Genomic DNA, 20,206 nt, shown 5'->3' on the forward strand with positions numbered 1-20,206 from the left:
CAAGGGGGGGGGGGGGTATTAACACTTTACACAGGGGATCAACACTGTAGTCTTCTGCTGGAGACTATGGATCCTCGAAGCTAGGTGCTGAGTCCGCGGTGCTTTCTTCGTGGCCTCAAGACGTGTCCTCTGAGAACGCCAAGTCTACCCTGGCCACAGGTCAGCCACAACACAGGTCCACTGGGGGCACCGTCGTGGAGGCCGTCAACCACACGTCCAGCAGGTCTGCTGGCAGGTACTGAGCCACCAAGGCTGGTACGGCCACTCCACGAACGATAAAAGGGGTACGCCCTAGACAGGAGTCTCGTGTGATATCACCAATCACCCTCCTGTCCTCAATACCCCAGTGGATTATCGTCTCCAACCGTCGGTCCCGGGTAAATCCTGTCACTGCCACTCCACTGGCAGGCTTAACACACCACAGTGTTCTTCCGGGGGGACGACGTCACAACAGCTGCAGCAAACTTCACTGTATGGAGACTGGCTGCCTCGGGTAGACTGACTCCACCTTCAACACAGTGGTCCCAGGTCGGCTCTGTAAACAGACACGTCATCAATAACTGGGACACTAATACACCACACTCACGGTGGCGGGCGCAAACACCTGACGTATCCAGTCCATAGATGGCGCTGTCGTCGGAGCACCACCTCACCAGAGGTCAGGAGCGGCGGTGTTGAGCGCTGAACCAGACTGGAAACTGGTCCGCGAGGCCAGTACACGCTGTCTTCACCAGGTGTCGTCGTCCGTTTGGCGGGGGTTTCGGGAGCTGACCCACAGATGGCGTGGTTGTCACTGCTCCCGGCTCGGATGCTGGATCCGGGTTCGTAACACCTCCCCACCAAAAGGAATTTGGTTTGGGGTTCTATAAAAAGAAACACAAACCAAATTAGTACGACGACACAACTCCAAATGGACACACATGCATTATAATCTGGAATGGTGAGGCTGTCTCGTCTACAGAACTGTCCTACTGGGCAATTCCGGCACGACGGGCACTTTAAAATTGAAGGCAAGGTCCTGCCTGGTGTAATCTTCCACATCTTCACCGTCTCCACCGAGATGTTAATCCGGAGCATAACCTCACACCTCTCGAGTAAGGATCGGTGTTGACACGATCTGGAGTGACTCGACACTTCCTTATGTCGTGGCACTGATGATGGCTGAACACAGACGGCATTTCTGGTACCGATCCTGTAGTCCTTCAGGGAAACGGGAACCTGGAATACAGAGGTCTGATAATTCAGAGTGATAGCGACAGTGGGCAAGGCAGTACTTACTATACACTCTTCTACTAGGCCCACACCTAGTTCCAACAGGGCTGCTTGCTCACTGAAGATGGCATTCGCTCTGCCCCCGTCAGGTCGACCAACGTTCCGCATAACGCTGTGTTGAGGCTCAGCAATCACGCGGGGGGTGTCCACCTGTCGGAAACAGTCACTCATAGTATCACATGTCGTACCTCCTGTATCTACTATCAGCTTCCAGGTCCCTTCTTCAACTGCAACACTTGCAGTGCAAATCTCTAATCCCAGGGACCTCTTCTCGATGTTCACGGGAGCCATCATCCTTCGGGTCGTCCACTGATCCTTACTGAGAACACAGAGAGCACATAGGAGAACAAAACAAAATACTGCTAAGAAACATGGGGTCAATTGAGGGATAAGCTTCCCGAGCCAGTCATGTCCATAGCCGGCAACATCCACTAGCCTGGCTTGGACCGAAGAGGGCACTAGACCTGTTGAACGCACCGCACATGCCTCTGACGTCTGGGGAATCTCTGGCTGGGTCAATACACGCCGTAACTTGCCATACCGCAAGCACACATCCGCCTTCGCTCCAGACTCGTTGGTATCCGTGGGTGCCTGCACACGAGGCCCCTCTTCTTGCTCAGGTACCTCTGCCTTCTTAACACTTTCGCGCTCCCTGGGAATAGGCTGACGGTAAGCCCTAAGTGGGCCGTTCGTGTCGGCCTACTGCGCGTCAGCACTAAAATGTTTATAATCTTTTCGGGGTGGGGAGCTTAATTTTGGCGGCATGTATTTAAATTTGGTATCATTGTGTTCGCGAGAGAATGCTCTAGAGGAATATATATATAAAATGTCACCAAAGACAACATGAGAACCACACCGAATAACAAACTGTGGCGGTCGTTAGCTGTGAGCGTAAAACCGGGCATCAATGTTTACGATGTTTTTATGTTTGCGAACCCCAGAATTATTATTCGTGGTTTATTTTGGTATCATTGTGACCGCAATAAAATTCCCTACACGGACATATAAATATACACAATAAATAATGGTGTCGCCCCACCCACAGGAATGTGGGAAGTTGGCTTAGGGTTACCCGCCGGAGCGCGCCCAGCTGCACATGCGCTCAACCACAACTGAAAAGTTTATACTCTCCTCATGTCTGTGACCCTCATTTTCGATGTACGTGTTTTTTTTTGGTATCACTGTGTAGCTAATGAAATGTACTATAAGAACATATGTATAACATTTCACCAAAGCTAACATTAGGCGACCAGCAACCAAAGAACTGCGTGCTTTGTTTCGCGCTCACGCTAAACTCCGCTAAACTCTCCCTATATGTTGCTACTCTGATTGTGTTTATCAAGTCAAAACTTGTTGCATATGGTTTTGTTTGGTATCACGGTGATCGCAATAAAATTGCCTACACAGACATATGCATAAAAGTGGGTTACACGTGCGCGCCTCACCCCCAAACACCCCCAAACACGTCGATGCCTCACCCGCCCAAACACCCGTTTCCACGCCCGGTACACCCAATACACCCGACAAACAAAAATATTGTTCCAATGGAAGTTTTTGTGCTACATTGTTCATTTTGGTGTCAAAATACTCGCAAGAAGATGCACTATGTAGACATACCAATCTGAGCACTAAGAACTGGAATATATATAGAGCTACCCACAGCAAAGTATGAAGAAGTAATAACCTCAAAATGTGTAATATAAATTATGTGTACTTACCCACGATGTGATGAAGGAAGGTCAACAAGTTGAGCATTTGATTATCCACTCCACCGGCTTCAGGAAAATGTCCCTGAAGTTGCTCAACAGATGTTACGTTAGGTGGAGTGGAAGCTTGCAGAGGAGTTATTTCTTTGCTTTCCAAAATATCCTCTTGCGGTGATATTTTGAGTAGCATGGTGTGGCACATAGAGCAACTCCACATGTCCTGCACTGATACATACAGTCTTTTCTAATTCCCGACTTCATACAAACTCGGCACCGTTTCCGTTTAGCAATTTTCACTAATGCATGAGTCAACTTCCTGTTTAGCCTGTCCTCTGAATCAACAATGCGGGGGTTTTTCACAGGTGGAGGAGTAGCTTCAGCTTGAGGTGCAGGCGTTTCAGTTTCAGGTTCAGTGTCTGATGAGGATGAGGCATGTGGTTGGCGTGGAAGACGATGAAATAAAGGACGCCTCGCTCCAGATGGGCCAGGTGTTGCCAAATCGTGAGAAGGTTCCTGGTAATCATCAGCATGTGGGAGAGGGCTTTCAGTAGCAGGCCACTCATCCATGTCCCACCCCAACAGGGCCCATATTGCTACTTCATGAAACTGGAGTAGGGTCAGTTTCTTGGCATCAGTTGTGTACATCTTGTACAACACATAGGCATTGTGTATAGCCATCTGAAGGAAGTAAAATGTGATCTTCTTAGTCCACTTATGCGACTTCCTGGTGAACCTGTAATATTTGACCATTTGGTCGAAGTGATCAACTCCCTTCATGTTGTTGTTGTAGTCGCAAATGGCTGTTGGTTTGTTTACAGTTACAATCTGAACAGATGATGTTCCGTCACGTTTCTTCACTCTCTTCCTTCTCTGTACTTCCTGTGTGTCAGCATTATGGCAGTTTGTGATCACTGACACCACTCTCTTGTCTTTCCAAAGGATAACAAAAGTGTTATCCTTGCGCCTGAAAATAGTCTGATCAACAGCGAATTTACCTTTGGCAAGTTTTTGCAGCTCTTTAGGGGCACCACGCTGCAATCTGAGTGTTCCACAAGTGTACACACCATTTTCCCTTAGCAATTCTGTGAGATGGACAGAGTTATAATAATTGTCCATATAAAGATGATAACCTTTGTTCAACAAGGGTCGCATAAGGCCCATCACTGTCTCAACTGTTGTCTTGCCCACTCCAGAATAAACCTCGAAATCAATAATATAACCAGTCCCTGCCTCAGCAAGCATGTACAACTTTACCCCATACTTATCAGGCTTATTGGGGTTGTAAACCTTGAAGGATAGACGACCACGCCACGACATTGTACCTTCATCCAAACTGAGTGCTTGATTGGGGACGTAGTAAGAGCCAAATTTGTTGGTCAAATAGGTAATGATGGTGCTGAGTTTTATCATGCGGTTCTTGTTGTTGGGTGGAATTGCAAACTGGTTATAAGTATGAAAAAACTGGGCAATATGTTGGAATCGTTTTGAAGTCATGAACACATTGAAGGTCCTCATATGCCACAACCGGCTTGTTTGCCAGTACATGCGCATTGTTGGGAGTCGTGCAATACCCATCAAGATTGATAAAGCCAAATACCTTGCCATTTCCTTCACAGATACCTCCTTCCACAACCTCATAGTGCGCCTGGAAGCATTCTGAATAAACTGCCTGGCATACCTGTTAGTTTCCACTGTGATGAACTCAATTAGGGCACGGGTCAGAAATAATTGAACAAATTGCAGGGGGGTAATTGGCACTGGGACAGTTATGCCTGGTGTGGCACTGAAACTGCCTACAATAGGTGGTGTATTGTCAGTTGACCAGGCAGCATCGGGATTAGGCTGTTGAAGACGTCCTGCACGCCTCCTTACAGGTGCCTTGGGGCGGCCCACATCCGCTGACTCATCCTCAATCCCCTCGCTACTCTCCTCAGTCGATGATGAATCAAACTCATCAGACGACGCTGTCCCCTCATTATCACTACTGAAATCACTCTGACGCTCTTCCCCTTCAGCATCTGCCTCCACATCTGACAAACGATCCAACAAATCAGGAATTTTACTAGGGGTAAGCTTCACATTGCTGAACCTTTTGTACAGCTCACTCAACTTATCTTCCTTGGTCATTTCACTATCCTTCTTGGGGGTAGAGGTGCTCTGTCCTTTACCACGATCCATGTTTGCAAGTAATAATGCGTTGTAAGGAGACAGGAACGAATAAACACTGCTACACAGGGCAGAGAGTGGCACAGGTTCTGGACGCGAGAGCGCGGTAGTCCGGTCACGAGAGACGTAAACAAAGGACTAGGCCGACCGCATGGCGTGACCCAGAATCCCATGCGGCCTACGGAGGATTGTGGGAAAACAATGGCGCTCATTTCAAAAAAAAAAAATTGAAGATCGCATAGAAACTTTTTTTTTTACAAATTTTTATATCGAGTGACGCAAAAATGCGTCACTGGAACACATTCAGTAGAAAAATGAGTGACGAGTTATTAAGTCTGTGGAACGCGAAAGTGTTAACTTCATGTTCCTCGTCGAGAGAATCAGGAGACACTGCTAGAATATCGTCGATCTGCGGGTGAGAGGACAAATTAAATATGTTTACATCCGGGTCTGTCTTTACCTGGACATTACCATTGCCTGTTACCTCAGACCGTGCTGTTCTGGTAGACTCGTCCGCAACCTTGGGACGATTGGTGCTCCAATCGGTCACCAAGTCGTTGGCTAGTACCACGTCAATCCCAGCCACAGGGAGGGTATCGACTACTGCCAACGCACATGTGCCGCTGAAATAAGGCGAGTCGAGATGTACTGGCACTAAGGGGGCGAAATACTGCGTTCTCGGAAACCCAACCAGGATAACCTCTGGTCTCCCATCCACACTTACTCCCTCGGGTAACGAGCTCTTCACGATCAGGGACTGGGCTGCTCCACTATCTCTGAGCACTACAATTGATCTACCAGTATGATCACTCGTTACATACCCGGTTGAAGTGTGAGGGGCCAACAAACTTGGTCCTTCCTGCGTCGTCGTCGACTGGTTTCCTACTGGTGGTGTAACACAGCTCATCAACATCACCTCCCTTCGTGCGCTGCCACCTCTTCTGCCTCGGCACCTAGCAGCTATGTGCCCTTTCTGCCCACAAGTCCAGCACACCATATTCCTCCTCGGGCTCCGGTGTTTCGGACTGCTAGGACTTGTTCTTCGGGGGCTACTTGGGGGCGTCTTCTTAGCACTTTGTGGGACGGGTCTCTCTTCTTCATCATGAGGTCTGTCGAACCGGCGCTGGTAATTCCTTGGGACGTACTTAGCAGACGGCCTATGAGTCAGGATGTACTCTTCAGCCATGGTGGCTGCCGCACTCAAGGTCTCTACTTGCTGTTCCTCTAGGTACGTCTTCAGATCTCCAGACAAACAATCCTTGAAGTCTTCGAGCAGAATCAGCTGCTCGAGGTCTTCCTTGGTCTCCACCTTCCGAGAGGCACACCATTCCTGGAAAAGTCGCTCCTTGATGGTGGCGAATTCGGTGAAAGTGTGCTCTGAGGTCTTCTTCAGGTTTCTGAACTTTTGCCTATATGCCTCAGGTACCAATTGGTACGTCATGAGCACCACTTTCTTCACCATATCGTAATCGCCGGAGTCGTCAAGGGATAACGTAGAGTAGGCGATTTGGGCCTTCCCAGTCAAGACTGACTGTATCATGATGGCCCAATTCTCCCTTGGCCACTCCAAAGAGGCAGCGACTTTCTCGAAGGCTGCGAAGAACTTCGAAACTTCTCTCTCGTTGAATTTGGGGACCATTTTGATATTCCTTACCGGATCGAAACCGCTTACTCCAGTTTGTCTCTGTCCAGCGCCTAATCGTAAAACTTCTAGTTCATGTTGTCTCTGTCTTTCTTTTTCTTCTCTTTCTCGTTCTTCTCTCTCTCTTTCTCGTTCTTCTCTCTCTCTTTCTCGTTCTTCTCTCTCTCTTTCTCGTTCTTCTCTCTCTCTTTCTCGTTTCTCTTCTCTTTCTCTTTCTGCCTTCCGGTCTTCTAATTCTAAACGTCTCATCTCTAATTCTTTATCTTGTCTCTCGTTCCAATTCTAATTTCTTCCATTCAATTTCTCTATTAATTTCCAAGGCACGCATCTTGACAGTTAGGAAGCTGATATTAAGCTCACCTGCATCACTGTCAACGTCGCTGCCCTTATCTTCCTTTTCCGTGGAAGCTAGTTCCTCACCTTCCTTTGTACTAGGAGTCTCGCCTTCCTGTTTCTCTTCTGCCTTCAGGTGCCGGTGAACCTTGGACAAGATCTCCACACGGGAATCACTGGCACGGATCTTGATCTCCAGGTAGGCGCTCACTAGTACAAGTTCCGGTTTGCTCAGATACTTTAATCTGGCAAGACAGTCCACTCTGTTCAGAAAAGCCTGAACATCGTCCAGATCATCGATGGTAGCTTTGTCTGCCATTGTCACAGATGAAACACTTAACGAGCACTTAACACACCGAGCACTGTTCTACGTCAATATTGCACTTTATCGCACCAAACACTGCACTTGCCGATATTGCACGTAATCACTGCGGGCACCGCACTACCCAATATTGCACTGAGTCCAAGCGAACACTTCGCTCTACAATATTACACTAAATCACTGAGCACCGCACTAGTCAATATTGCACTTAATCGCTTAATCACAGCGAGCACCGCACTGCACAATATCGCACTTAGTCACTCTGAGCACCGCACAGGACGTATAACGTCACAATCGTCACACAGGGGGAATTATATACAGGGATTACGCCACTTCACCACCCCTGTCAAACATACTTAACAAGGGGACGGATCCCGCTGGGGATGCCAATTATGTTACGGCCCTCTCGGGACGCAACGGGGTTCTTACTCTGATGTAGTTAGAGGAAGATATATATCCGGCCCCAAGCCAGTAGAGGCTATCAAGGGATGCGATCCGTGACGCAAGTAACTTAAAGGGAGTAGGGAAAGAAAGGTAAGAACTTAATATAATATAATATAACCTTCACCATTTAAATATATAAAAGTAAAACGTACACAAGGGGGGGGGGGTATTAACACTTTACACAGGGGATCAACACTGTAGTCTTCTGCTGGAGACTATGGATCCTCGAAGCTAGGTGCTGAGTCCGCGGTGCTTTCTTCGTGGCCTCAAGACGTGTCCTCTGAGAACGCCGAGTCTACCCTGGCCACAGGTCAGCCACAACACAGGTCCACTGGGGGCACCGTCGTGGAGGCCGTCAACCACACGTCCAGCAGGTCTGCTGGCAGGTACTGAGCCACCAAGGCTGGTACGGCCACTCCACGAACGATAAAAGGGGTACGCCCTAGACAGGAGTCTCGTGTGATATCACCAATCACCCTCCTGTCCTCAATACCCCAGTGGATTATCGTCTCCAACCGTCGGTCCCGGGTAAATCCTGTCACTGCCACTCCACTGGCAGGCTTAACACACCACAGTGTTCTTCCGGGGGGACGACGTCACAACAGCTGCAGCAAACTTCACTGTATGGAGACTTGCTGCCTCGGGTAGACTGACTCCACCTTCAACACAGTGGTCCCAGGTCGGCTCTGTAAACAGACACGTCATCAATAACTGGGACACTAATACACCACACTCACGGTGGCGGGCGCAAACACCTGACGTATCCAGTCCATAGATGGCGCTGTCGTCGGAGCACCACCTCACCTGAGGTCAGGAGCGGCGGTGTTGAGCGCTGAACCAGACTGGAAACTGGTCCGCGAGGCCAGTACACGCTGTCTTCACCAGGTGTCGTCGTCCGTTTGGCGGGGGTTTCGGGAGCTGACCCACAGATGGCGTGGTTGTCACTGCTCCCGGCTCGGATGCTGGATCCGGGTTCGTAACACACTGTGATCATCGTCGTCATCATCTGGGCCACTGTGATCATCGTCATCATCATCTGGGCCACTGTGATCGTCGTCATCATCATCTGGGCCACTGTGATCGTCATCATCACCTGGGTCACTGTAATCGTCGTCATCATCTGGGTCACTGTGATCATCGTCGTCATCATCTGGGCCACTGTGATCATCGTCATCATCATCTAGGTCACTGTGATTGTCGTCATCATCACCTGGGTCACTGTGATCGTCGTCGTCATCATCTGGGCCACTGTGATCGTTGTCATCATCATCTGGGTCACTGTGATCGTCGTCATCATCATCTGGGTCACTGTGATCATCGTCATCATCATCTGGGTCACTGTGATTGTCGTCATCATCACCTGGGCCACTGTGATTGTCGTCATCATCATCTGGGCCACTGTGATTGTCGTCGTCATCATCTGGGCCACTGTGATTGTCGTCATCATCTGGGTCATTGTGATCATCGTCATCACCACCTGGGCCACTGTGATCGTCGTCGTCATCATCTGGGCCACTGTGATCGTCGTCATCATCATCTGGGCCACTGTGATCATCGTCATCACCACCTGGGCCACTGTGATCATCGTCGTCATCATCTGGGCCACTGTGATCATCGTCATCACCACCTGGGCCACTGTGATCGTCGTCGTCATCATCTGGGCCACTGTGATCGTTGTCATCATCATCTGGATCACTGTGATCGTTGTCATCATCATCTGGATCACTGTGATCGTCGTCATCATTACCTGGGCCACTGTGATTGTCATCGTCATCATCTGGGCCACTGTGATTGTCGTCATCATCATCTGGGCCACTGTGATCGTCATCATCACCTGGGTCACTGTAATCGTTGTCATCATCTGGGTCACTGTGATCATCGTCGTCATCATCTGGGCCACTGTGATCGTCATCATCATCTAGGTCACTGTGATTGTCGTCATCATCACCTGGGTCACTGTGATCGTCGTCATCATCATCTGGGCCACTGTGATCGTTGTCATCATCATCTGGGTCACTGTGATCGTCGTCATCATCATCTGGGTCACTGTGATCGTCGTCATCATCTGGGTCACTGTGATCATCGTCGTCATCATCTGGGCCACTGTGATCATCGTCATCATCATCTAGGTCACTGATTGTCGTCATCATCACCTGGGTCACTGTGATCGTCGTCATCATCATCTGGGCCACTGTGATCGTTGTCATCATCATCTGGGTCACTGTGATCGTTGTCATCATCATCTGGGTCACTGTGATCATCGTCATCATCATCTGGGTCACTGTGATTGTCGTCATCATCACCTGGGCCACTGTGATTGTCGTCGTCATCATCTGGGCCACTGTGATTGTCGTCATCATCTGGGTCATTGTGATCGTCGTTATCACCACCTGGGCCACTGTGATCGTCGTCATCATCATCTGGGCCACTGTGATCGTCGTCATCATCTGGGCCACTGTGATCATCGTCATCACCACCTGGGCCACTGTGATCGTCGTCGTCATCATCTGGGCCACTGTGATCGTCGTCGTCATCATCTGGGCCACTGTGATCATCGTCATCACCACCTGGGCCACTGTGATCGTCGTCGTCATCATCTGGGCCACTGTGATCGTTGTCATCATCATCTGGATCACTGTGATCGTTGTCATCATCAACTGGATCACTGTGATCGTCGTCATCATTACCTGGGCCACTGTGATTGTCATCGTCATCATCTGGGCCACTGTGATTGTCGTCATCATCTGGGCCACTGTGATTGTCATCGTCATCATCTGGGCCACTGTGATTGTCATCGTCATCATCTGGGCCACTGTGATTGTCGTCATCATCTGGGCCACTGTGATTGTCGTCGTCATCATCTGGGCCACTGTGATTGTCGTCATCATCTGGGCCACTGTGATTGTCGTCGTCATCATCTGGGCCACTGTGATTGTCGTCATCATCTAGGCCACTGTGATTGTCATCGTCATCATCTGGGTCACTGTGATTGTCGTCATCATCTGGGTCATTGTGATCGTCGTCATCATCATCTGGGCCACTGTGATTGTATCACACAATGATACCAAAACAAACGATGTAGCACGAGAAGTAAGGTGAGAAAACTGAAACGAGTATGCACATTTTACGGATTTTGTGCGCTCACGGGTAACTTTTGCCGAGTTTAGGCTTTGCTGCGGGGATTCACGCTGGGCTTTTGGACATTATATGCATATACACATGTAGGGAATTCTATTGCAAACACAATGATACCAAAACGAACGACGTAGCATGAGAATTAAGGTAAGAAAACTGAAACAAGTATACACATTTCGGTGTCACCGCACGCTGGGTGCAATGACCTCTTAAGTGGGCGCCGCACATGCCCAGGGCGCGAAAGTGTTAATTGTTTCATGTTTGTACTCACTAATTATCATAAAATATAATTATCGAATAAAGAAAAAACATCAATCAGGTATTTATCAATTTAAGAAGTTAAAACACTTACTGGTTGTATTTTGCGAGCACTAAGAGGTTTCACAATAGTTATTTATTTATTTATTTATTTATTTATTTATTTTTTTCATACCTAGAAGGGGTACCACCTCTGCAAGTGTAGGGTGTAGGGAAGTTTATATATTTATATATTAGAAGTTACATTGGGGGTTAACAGAGAATATAGAAAATAAGTTGAATTAACATGCCTAAAGTGACTCATACGTCAGGCTGCGAGCAGCCGCGTCTAACAGCCTGGTTGATCAGTCCGGCAACCAGGAGGCCTGGTCGACGACCGGGCCGCGGGGACGCTAAGCCCCGGAAACACCTCAAGGTAACCTCAAGGTAACATTCTCGTAAAGCCACTAGCACGCATAGTGTTTCGGGCAAGTCCTTAAACTAACAGAAAAAATTCTGATAAATTAACAGTAAAATTGATAAAAAATGTTAGCAGGTATTTTACAGCTTTTCTTTACAAGTACAGATAATTTTAAGTAGAATAATTACAGTAAAATCAACAAAAAAAATTTACATGTAATTTGAAGAAATTATGACACAAAAGCAGATCAGAATAATACACAATAATAACAATACACAATAAAGAAACAAGGATTACTAGGTACATTGTCAGAGCCGGTCGGCCGAGCGGACAGCACGCTGGACTTGTGATCCTGTGGTCCTGGGTTCGATCCCAGGCGCCGGCAAGAAACAATGGGCAGAGTTTCTTTCACCCTATGCCCCTGTTACCTAGCAGTAAAATAGGTACCTGGGTGTTAGTCAGCTGTCACGGGCTGCTTCCACCGGCTATCCACCCGTCAGTTCTGTGGCTGGATGTCAAAACACGCAAAAAAACTGCCGACCAGAGGGAGGGAGGGAGGCCGGCGAGCCTCCGGGGTCTCACCCAGAAAATGGAGTTTCATTATATTCAACATTGGTTTTCTTGGGGAAGCCCCTTCAGCTCCCCGGACCTAACTACCCACAGAGGAAAACATAGGGACTTACCCGGGAGGCAGTTGCTGCTCACTCCTCAACTCGAAGTCGAGACGACTGGCTGCAGCTGCCGACCCAAAGCGACATAGGCCTGATGAGGCCCAGGGATGTTTACTAAGTAATGAGCAGCCAGGACCCTGTTCGACCGCCAAAAGCCCCGTGCCCGAATGTCAGCCCTGGACATTAATACAGCTTGGTATACTTGAATAAATCATGTTTATGCTTCCTCCGATGCCTTGTACATCAACCTTCCTAGGTAGCCTCTCACACAGTGTCGAAGGTCTTGCTGTGGTCTTAATGTGTGTCACCATGTTTTCTATTGTTGTCATCTGTCTCAAATATGCTTGAATAATAAGACAGTAAATTGATGAGACAGGAGTGACCCCTTATAACTTCCTGTTGGGAGTCTCTTATCAATCCGAGGGTTGAATGGGCAAGCAGAGAACTGCATAATATTTTATGCAACTGTTATTTTTCATGTTACTTTTATACATATAACTGTAGAATTTGCTAGTTTCCAGACCTAATTAGCTAATATCTGGTCTGCCCAGAGATCCATAACAGCAGAACCAATTCAAAATGAGTGCCACTGTTCGATTGGTTTCCATGTTGCAACCATTTTAGTGTATGAAGCCTTTTGCTAGTTTTTTACTTTGCTGGATCTTTGCAAGGAATGACTTAAAACTTCTGTTACAGATGGCAAGTGGTACAGAGCTGCATGTCTTGAACCACGATTGGAAAGTGCCTTTGTAATATTTGTAGACTTTGGAAACATGGAAGACGTGCCTAACAGCAATTTACGACCGATGGAGGAGTCATTCCTGGAACTGCCTTGTTTGGCTCTTCATTGTCTTCTTGATGGTAAGCTTGAAATTAAATAAATAAATTGTTTATTTAGTTAAAAACACATATACATATTGAGTTATATCTTTCTGCCCGAAACACTATGCGTGCTAGTGGCTTTACAAGAATGTAGAACATCAATGCTATGTAGAGTACAATCTTTTATTCAACGTACCTCAATTCAACGGATCTCCGGCTAGTTCGCACACTTTTCAGGCCGGATTTACTCGCCTGGTTCGACGAACAATGGTTCGCCGAAGCGGGGGATGTTCGGATTTGCTTACGATGTCGAGACAGAGTTCACAGACTGGTGGAAAGCTTTCCCATTCTATCACAGATTACAATTAATAATTCGGTCATATGACAAGTTCACTCACACAAGTGGACCGCTCAAGTGGTCCACAAGTTGTCCACAAGCTTACGATGTTGGGACAGTTCACAGAGTAGTGGAAAACTTTCCCATTCCATCACAGGTTACAATTAATAATTCCTTCATAAGACAAGTTGGATTACACAAGTGGACCACACAGGTGGGCCACATAAGTAGACCACACATGTGGACCACACAAGTGGACCACACAAGTGGACCACACAAGTGGACCACACAAGTGGACCACAAGCAGTCCACAAGCTTACGATGTTGGGACAGAGTTCACAGAGTGGTGGAAAACTGTCTCATTCTATCACAAATTACAATAAATAATTCCTTCATAAGACAAGTTGGATCACACAAGACCACACAACACAGTGAACCACACAACAAGTGAACCATATGAACCAAACACTAGCCAGAGTGGTCCACACAAGAAGTGATGTATATTAACCAAACACCAGCCAGAGTGGTCCACACAAGAAGTGATGTATATTAACCAAACACTAGCCAGAGTGGTCCACACAAGAAGTGATGTATATTAACCAAACACCAGCCAGAGTGGTCCACACAAGAAGTGATGTATATTAACCAAACACCAGCCAGAGTGGTCCACACAAGAAGTGATGTATATTAACCAAACACCAGCCAGAGTGGTCCACACAAGAAGTGATGTATATTAACCAAACACCAGCCAGAGTGGTCCACACAAGAAGTGATGTATATTAACCAAACACCAGCCAGAGTGGTCCACACAAGAAGTGATGTATATTAACCAAACACCAGCCAGAGTGGTCCACACAAGAAGTGATGTATATTAACCAAACACCAGCCAGAGTGGTCCACACAAGAAGTGATGTATATTAACCAAACACCAGCCAGAGTGGTCCACACAAGAAGTGATGTATATTAACCAAACACCAGCCAGAGTGGTCCACACAAGAAGTGATGTATATTAACCAAACACCAGCCAGAGTGGTCCACACAAGAAGTGATGTATATTAACCAAACACCAGCCAGAGTGGTCCACACAAGAAGTGATGTATATTAACCAAACACTAGCCAGAGTGGTCCACACAAGAAGTGATGTATATTAACCAAACACTAGCCAGAGTGGTCCACACAAGAAGTGATGTATATTAACCAAACACCAGCCAGAGTGGTCTACACAAGTGAACAACTGAGTTTCAATGATTTTCGTTCACTGATTTGTAGCACACGTATCTTTGTAAATTAATTTAAAGGCTGAAGCGTGAGTAGGAGGCTAATGTGTTGAAATCTTCTTATATACATTACCTATGATGAAACAAGATGAGTGAGGGTGGACAGATAAGGGAATACTGTACTGTAAACCTCACTTTACAGTAAGGTTTCACTCTCGTCTGTGTCATCATAGTTCAGTGACCCATGACTTTGAATGTTTCAGATTAATAAATCATTTCCAAAACTGGTGTTTTAAAAACTATATTATCCTAATTAAACTAAACTAAACAAAACCAAAAATATACTACAATATGATAGATATCTGCTATTTGAGAAGTTAATCATGTTATTGGTGGCTCAAGTCCAGCGCGAGTGGACAGGTCTAATCTGTGGGCACACAACACCATGCTTGTTTTGTCGATTTCGTTGCCATAGTTCAGTGACTTATGGCTTTGAAATAATAATAATTATTAAATCAGTTCTAAAATAAGTATTTTTATAGCTCTTATTATCGTTATAATGTTGCTAAATTAAATATATAACCCAAAAATATATAATTTGATGTAAATCCAATATTTGAGAGAAATTTACGTTACTGGATCTGGCTTAAACACTAGCCTACTGTAGGGTGTACATATACACCTAGTCTGCGTTCGTACAATAGGCACCCAGTGCCCTTAGCTTTGTCTGAGATTGACGTATTTATCCGCCGGTGGAAAAATAATCGTGGAATTTACAATTTTTTTTACTACAGCTGTATTGTTATTTAACAAAATGTCTCAGGGGTTTACTAATAGTGCCTTATTAATGCCCAAAATTAAGTAATATTTTACAAGAACTAGTAGCAGAAAATCAACCAGCACGAGCACAGCCGTACCCAGCACAAGAACAGCCATACCCAGCACGAGAACAATCGTACCCAGCACGAGAACAGCTGTACCCAGCACGAGAACAGCTGTACCCAGCACGAGCACAGCCGTACCCAGCACAAGAACAGCCATACCCAGCACGAGAACAATTGTACCCAGCACGAGAACAGCTGTACCCAGCACGAGAACAGCTGTACCCAGCACGAGAACAGCCATACCCAGCACGAGTTTTAAGCGTGTACATAGTGTTAAAATTAAAGTTGCAGTAATTTTAGTGTACAATAGCTTATATAAACTATATTGTAGTACTCAACATACAGCAGAACTGCTTAATCAACCCAGTGTTAACGGCATAATACACTACAGTACGTATTTACTGTACAGCATTCACAACTCCATGAGACTTCAAGCTGGACAAAACTCCAACAATAAGGTAAATAACAAATGTAACACAGTATTTTTTAGTAGGGTAATAATATATAGGTACAGTATATAATATACAAGACACTCGCCTGGCGTTCCGCGAGCGCTATGTCATGGGTTCGTATCCTGGCCGGGGAGGATTTACTGGGCGCAATTCCTTAACTGTAGCCTCTGTTTAACGCAACAGTAAAATGTGTACTTGGATGAAAAAACGATTCTTCGCGGCAGGGGATCGTATTCCAGGGACCATAGGATTAAGGACTTGCCCGAAACGCTACGCGTACTAGTGGCTGTACAAGAATGTAACAACTCTTGTATATATCTCAAAAAAAAAAAAAAAAAAAAAAAAAAAAAATATGATAATGCATTTTTATTGTGTACAAGAAAAAAAAAGACACAAACGCCTCCTGAAGGTCACCTCTTGCAACGCATCCAACGCACTGGGGTTGGTCCCATATAGTACGTTGAATCGAGGTTGTACTACTCTTATAAACTCAATGTACCTTTTTGTATATAAATAAATCAATCAATAAATAAATGTTACAAGCAGAATGTTGTATTTCTAGATGGAGCTAGTATGTACTATGCCTAAAGCCACTAATATGTACAGCATTTCGGGCAATCGTAGTACCACTTGATGACTAGATATTATAAAGTTTTCCTCAAGTTCTTGTGCCATATATATATCATTGCCATTCATGAGTATTATACTTTCCTCTTGGGTGTTTTAATATAAACTAATATTGTTCATCAGGGTTCAAAATTTCACCTATGTTGCTATTGCATAATTTGAGTTTGCAGCATATTTTGCAAGTTAATCTAGCACCAATCTGTAATAGAATATATGTTTCTGGGAGGGCTCTGTTGGTGGTGCTCTGTTGCTTACTGCCTGGTTAGCCACACCCAGTTTGAATCGCCACAGGGCCCTCACAAGTGTTTAAGAGCCTACCAGAGACCAGAGGCAAAAACTTCATCCCCTCACATGTACAGGGAGCAGGGGGTTCATGATCACTCGAAGGCAAGCTTAACAAATTACAATTTTATTTTTTATTTTTATTAATATTTTCTCATTAACCAAAAATCTATCTAAGGGAAGAAAAATAGCCACCAGAAAGGAGGGTGAACAAAAACAAACAACATAAAGCCAAAATAATGTCAATGTAAGAAAATTTAAAAAAAAAAAAAAAAAAAAAAAAAAAAAAAAAAAAACATAAAATTTAAACAGTAATGGGCATCAAATCAAAACTTTAACAGAAAATGAGGGAGCCAGCAGGCAAGTCGTTGTGCCTCAAGTCTCAGCTACTGTGGCTAAGTGGCAGCATCGCAGGATGCCGGCTTAAACGGATCCATGTGGTCAGTCTTATCGTGGTGCTCCCTCATGAAGGTCACTGCTGCTTCTCAGATGGCATCTTACTCTTCGAATCCCAGTGTCTCAGATAAGTGAAGACATCCATTGGACAGTGGATTATGAGAAGAGTCAAGTCCAGGGATCCCACAAGGAGATGAGAGTTGTTGTTAATCAATTACGTGGAAAATACTCGAAAGCCAGGTCCAAAATTTGCAGTAAAATAACAACATACTGGAGTGAACGATATGCAAGTAAATACAAAATATACCCAGTGAAGAGTAGAGGTGCCAGGGGCACAATCAAAGAACACTATGAACAACAGAGGTCTGCAGTTGTTCAGTATCCTCCCAGCATGTGTAAGAAATATTGTTGGAATGAAAGTGAACTTCTTCAGGAAAACTGAACAGTTTTCTGCAAGAAGTGCCGGACCAACCAGTTTGTAGTGGATGTGTGAACCTAGGGCTGCCATAAGCAACAGCCTGTTGGACCAAGCTCACAAGTCAAGCCAGGTCGCATGAATTGTAGGCTTTTCAGGTTGTTTTGCACAGCCTGAGGTGGAGTTGGTCAGTCTTTCCTCTCTAGGAAACGGGGGTTTTCAGAGCAGGCTTCTTCCCCCTACCTCCATTGGATCATTGTGAAGTGGGTTACTTCCGGCATGGTTGAAACGACCAGGTCTCTTCACATAGTATCTCTTCTTTGCAATACGTGCTGTTTGCATGAAGGTATATCCTCCCGATGACTGCACGAGTGGTAATGTAGAAAGATGCGTATATGACAATGCACAACAACAACAGAACGGTCACGACATACCCGAGTCAAGAAGATGACGACACCGTCAAGGCAGGCGATGATAAAGGCAAAATAAACAAGAGGAAAGGATCGTAGGATGGGAATAAAGAAATCAGAAGGCGAACGCAAAACATCTCCGCAGTAAAGAAAGCGAGGGACGGAGGCAAAAGACGAAGGGCGGGGGCAAAGGATGTGAAGGAGGCAAGTGCAAATGTGTAGAAGGGTAGAGGAGGTCAAGATGGGACAGACAAGGTTAGGACAGGGCAAGGTACATAATGGCATCCGGAGCCTCACGACTGGGACGCTAATGCATCAGACTCCGCAGAAGCGCCAGCAGGACAATGAGAGTGAGACCTACGAAGGGTGCGAGGACAAGTTGTGGGAGAACGCAATGTAAGAGGCCCAACAGGCAAGGTGGCAGGGCGCTTGGAAATCAGGACGACAGAGGATTGCTTCCGCTTAGTACCAGGGGCAGAGATGTGCGGCAAGGCAGCCTGGGGAGAGAGATGGGGAAGGCTCGCCAAAGAGTTCCGAAGGGTGTTGTCCAGCATTGATTCAAACGCATTGGAGATAGCAGAGGCAGCTGTGGGAGAATAGACGTCAACCATAGAAGAAGCGGAGGAGAGGAGCGACGAGTCAGCCTCAGGAACAGGAAGAACGGACTGTGGAAAGAATTTAGTGACGAAGCAAACCAGCACCATCTCGAGTGTATCCACAACGCGAGCGACAATAGCGTCAACAAGATCGAGACTCAGTTGAATGGCAGACGGGAGAGGAGGCGGCGAGAGGAATGTCAGTGACAAACGGGTCAGGCACAGGCAAAGGCGGCAGTGGAGGGGGAAGCGGCGGGTGGCAAGGAACTGGGGAAGGATGAGGCAAAGCACGACCGGGGGGCGGAGTGACGACAGGAAGAGCCTTAGTGAGCGCCGTAACGTAGGAAGAACACTGCTTGAAAGTGATGGCATGATCACCACCACAGTTGGGGCAACAGAGCTTGTCAGACTCAGTCATGAGTGAAATGGGAGCCAGAGCATTTGCCACAATGGACGTCATTGGTGCAGCCATGGGAGGTATGGTGAAAACTCTTACAACGAAAGCACTGAGTGGGACGGGGAACATACACCTCTAATTTATGGGGGAAGCCATTAATCCAAACCTGATCAGGGGGAAGGGAGTCAAGAAAAGTAAGGAAGGCAGTGGCAGTTACCAATTGATGGCAACATAGGTTGCATCAATTCTACGCATAAATTTCTTGACACCAAAGATCAGAATATCAGCATCCTGCAGTTGCGCTTTAACATCATCCACACTAACGGCAACAACATGCCGGACCACATATCGTACCAAACGGTCACCCAGAGGCGTATAACAACGGACCTTGTAACCACAGATATCAGTAAAGTCTGAAAGCATCAAGTCCGCGGAGGAAGCGTGGTCCACGGCAATCAAGTTCATGCGTTTATTTGGCCTGAAATCGTGCACCTTAATCTTAAAAGAACTCGGGAACGGCTTGATAGAAAAGACTGCATGCCTTACTATTTCCAAAAATACTCCAATCAGCGGGTGTAGCGGCATCAAAGATGATGAACAGAAAATGAGGGAGGAGTAGGGTAAGCCAGGAGAACTCGTCTGACCAGGAGGGAGTGGAGACAGAGGTTGCGGGGGGAAGGGGTCACAGGACACCGCAGGACACAGGCGACGTTTTGCCTCCAATCTATTAGCCTTACTATGATGTTTACTGTCCAGAAAAACACCCTTGAGATCCCCCTCCAAGACCGGGAGAACATCGTGACCAGAACGTGTGCCAAGGGACAACGGGTCCTGAAAATCTTCAAAGGGATCAGAAATGTCCACGGGAGAAACATTGTGCGAACCACCATCCGTCGCCATGGTCGGCCCCAGGGTGTCTCACCTCTTCTCAGTTTTGAAATGGGACTTGGCAGAACTCCATTTCCTCCTCAGTCTTTCGGGGATCGAGCAACTTCATTCCTTGCCTCACTTTCCACAGGACC

At 46.5% G+C, this 20,206-nt stretch overlaps 1 protein-coding gene across 7 annotated transcripts in view; it reads left to right on the forward strand.

Annotated features, from left to right (window-relative positions):
- LOC123749104 (tudor domain-containing protein 1) overlaps positions 1 to 20,206 on the forward strand; it is a 141,160-nt gene that overhangs the window by 103,669 nt on the left and 17,285 nt on the right. For all 7 annotated transcript variants that reach the window (XM_045731216.2, XM_045731213.2, XM_045731218.2 and 4 more), the window contains one exon: positions 13,046 to 13,210. In XM_045731216.2, the coding sequence (XP_045587172.2) occupies positions 13,046 to 13,210 (165 nt within the window). The remainder of the gene's footprint in view (positions 1 to 13,045; positions 13,211 to 20,206) is intronic.

This window comes from Procambarus clarkii, chromosome 31 (genome assembly GCF_040958095.1).
Source record: "Procambarus clarkii isolate CNS0578487 chromosome 31, FALCON_Pclarkii_2.0, whole genome shotgun sequence".
Taxonomy (NCBI): Eukaryota; Metazoa; Arthropoda; class Malacostraca; order Decapoda; family Cambaridae; genus Procambarus; species Procambarus clarkii.